Source organism: Empidonax traillii, unplaced genomic scaffold, assembly GCF_003031625.1.
Source record: "Empidonax traillii isolate 1590-97213 ecotype Southwest subspecies unplaced genomic scaffold, ASM303162v1 scaffold4292:size9790, whole genome shotgun sequence".
Lineage (NCBI taxonomy): Eukaryota > Metazoa > Chordata > Aves > Passeriformes > Tyrannidae > Empidonax > Empidonax traillii.
In genome coordinates, this window is record NW_020959485.1 from 1 (window position 1) to 2582 (window position 2582).

Sequence of the window (2582 nt, forward strand, 5' to 3'; positions counted from 1 at the left end):
TATTGCTTCCAGCAGGGCCGGCGGGGGGGGGCAGCCCCGCTCGGGGGGGCCACACCCCCCCAAGGCCCCCCAGGCACACTTTGGGGGGCCGCGACCCCCCCAGGCACACTCGGGGGGGGTCACACTGTGCCCTTGACCCCCCCACACCGCTCGGAGGGGTCACACTGTCCCCTGATCCCCCCCACCCCTCGGGGGGGGGGTCACCCACGCCCCCAGGCCCCCCCACACCAGGGGGAAGGCACAAGCCGGGGGGGTCCTGGCTCTGGGGGGGGGTGGTCGCGGCCCCCCCCCCGCCCCCGGTCAGAGCCCCCTGCCCGCGGGGCCTCCCTGAGCGCCGGAGCAGAACGATCCGAGAAAAGGCAAAGCCCAGAAACGCAGCCGAGACCCCCCCCGAGCCGGGGGGGGCCTCACTCGTCCGGCGCCGGGGGGGGCTCCTGGGGGGTCCCCTCGGGGCCGGCTCCGGGGGGCTCTCCGGGCGCGCGGCGGCAGCGGGGGGCGCCGGGGGGCCCGGCCGGGGGGCGGCGCCGGGCGGGGGTCGCGGAGGCGGGGGCGGCGGCGTCCAGAGAGGCTTTGGGGGCCACGTGGGGGAACCAGAGGCGCAGCATCACCTCCACCTGCAGCAGCGTGCCCAGGTACCGAGCCCTGCGGGGGGGGGAGAGACCCCCAGAGACCCCCCCGTCAGTGCCAGGCACGGGGCACCCACGGAGAGTCACTCACTGTGTCCCCCGGGGTGCTGGGGACACCCCCCATCCCTGGGGACACCCCCCATCCCTGGGGACACCCCCCATTTCAGAGCCCACTCACCCCATGTGGGGGTTCTGCAGGACGCCGATGATTCGCTGCAGCCGGTCCATGGCCACGCTCTGCTGGAAACTGCTCAGCCCTGGGGGGCCCCAAAAAACCCCTGAGTCCTCAGGGAGGGGGGCAGGGGGTGTGGGGGCCGTGGGGTTTGGGGGGCGGCTTTGGGAGGACCCACCTTTGTCGTAGCGGCCCCTCCGCAGCCCCTCCAGCAGCTCGGCCAGCGGGCGGATGAAGCCCCGGAGCTCCCGGCACTGCGAGTGGGGGAGAAGGAGGAAGAGGAGGGTGACTGGACTGGCCCCAGATGTGGAGGGGCCGTGGTGCCCCCCACAACCCCCTTATTTCCCTCTCACCCCTCCAGACCCTCTTCATCCCGCCCTGAGCCCCCCAGTCTGGGGGGAAACTGAGGCAGCCCCAGATGCCTTTTTAGGACACCCCCCCCAGCCAGCTTTGGGGGTGCCCCTTGGTTTTGCTGCCAAACACTCACTTTTTGGGCAAACAGGCGATCGCCGTCGCTGGGGGGGCCGTCTCCCCCCTCCCCCTTCCGCGGCCGCTTCCCCCCCTCGTGGGGCGACGGTGGCGACTCGGGGGGGGGTCGGTCGGGCCCCCCCGGCCTCTTCCGGCTGCGCTCGGGTCTGTGGGGGCCCCGGGGGGACCCCTCGGCCTCACTGTCAGAGGAGGGGGAGCCGCAGGAGCAGGCGCGGGCGGGGGGCTCCATGGTGGGGGGCGCAGGGGGGGCCCCCCCGAGGGAGCCTCGCCCCGAATTCAGCTCAGTCGGGGCCGCCTGGGGAAGGGAGGAAAACAGAGGGGAAAAACGGGGAACATTGGATAAAAGTGGAAAACAGAGGAACTGCCACGTTCCCACCGGGATCCCTCCCTGGGGGTCGCGCCGGGTCCCACCTGCTCCGGCTTCGGCGGTGCCGCTGTCCCCGTGCCGGTGCCGCTGTCCCGGTATCACCGTTCCCCTTCCTGGCCGGTATCAGTGTCCCGGTGCCGGTGTCACTGTCCCCGTGTCGCTGTCCCCGCTCACCGTGCCGGTGTCACTGTCTCGGTGCCGGTGTCGCTGTCCCTGGCCCCGCGCTGGTGCCGGTGGCCCCCTTCCCGTGCCGGTGGCCCTGCCGCGGTGCCGGTGTCCCGGTGCCGGTGTCCCGGTGCCAGTGTGGCTGTCCCGGTGCCGGTGTCGCTGTCCTGGTGTCCCTGCCCCGGTGTCGCTGTCCCGGTGCCGGTGTCCCGGTCTCTGTGTCCCCGTTCCGTTGCCGGTGTCTCTGTCTCTGTGTGGGGGTCTCCGTGTCCCGGTTCCCGTGCCAGTCCCGCTGTCCCGGTGCCGGTGTCCGTGTCCCGGTGCCGGTGTCCGTGTCCCGGTCTCTGTGCCCGTCCCGGTCCGTTCCCGGCCCGCCCCGCCCGCGGCGGCCCCACGCGGACACGTGCGCGCCCGCACGTGCCTGGGCCCGGCCCCGCCCCCGCCGCGTCCCCATTGGCCGCTGCGCCCCGGCAGGGGGCGTGTTCTCCCAGCGCCCGCCCCGCCTCCGCGCTCCGATTGCTCCGCGCCGGCGTCCGGCGCTGATTGGCCGGAGGGCGGGGCCGCGGCCACGCCCCTCAGCGCGCCGGTTGGTGGTTCCGGGCAAAGAGATCTTTGGCCACGCCCCCAGTGGGCGGGGGCTTCGGCGGCGCGTGGCGGTCAATGGGCGTGGCGGCCCCGCCCCCCCGCCCTTACATAACCGGGGCGGGACGGCGCGTGCGGCACCACGTGGGGGCGGGGGCCCAAGTGACGTCACCGCCCACTC

General features: G+C 74.3%; 1 protein-coding gene across 1 annotated transcript; it reads right to left on the minus strand.

Annotated features, from left to right (window-relative positions):
- Positions 1-407: 407 nt before the first annotated feature.
- On the minus strand, positions 408-1571 carry CIART (circadian associated repressor of transcription). Its single transcript, XM_027910703.1, has 4 exons — positions 1286-1571; positions 977-1052; positions 805-883; positions 408-642 (listed from the first exon to the last, which is right to left on the minus strand). The coding sequence occupies exons 1-4, from the start codon at positions 1514-1516 to the stop codon at positions 408-410; spliced, it is 621 nt and encodes a 206-aa protein (XP_027766504.1). The 5' UTR covers positions 1517-1571.
- Between the last annotated feature and the right edge of the window lie 1011 nt (positions 1572-2582).

Coding starts and splice junctions, on each gene's coding strand:
- CIART (XM_027910703.1), bottom strand. CDS start 1,516: ATGGAGCCCCCCGCCCGCGCCTGCTCCTGCGGCTCCCCCTCCTCTGAC. Junction 1,053..1,285: donor ATCGCCTGTTTGCCCAAAAA/GTGAGTGTTTGG, acceptor CCCCACTCGCAG/TGCCGGGAGCTCCGGGGCTT. Junction 643..804: donor CTGCAGAACCCCCACATGGG/GTGAGTGGGCTC, acceptor CCCCCCCCGCAG/GGCTCGGTACCTGGGCACGC.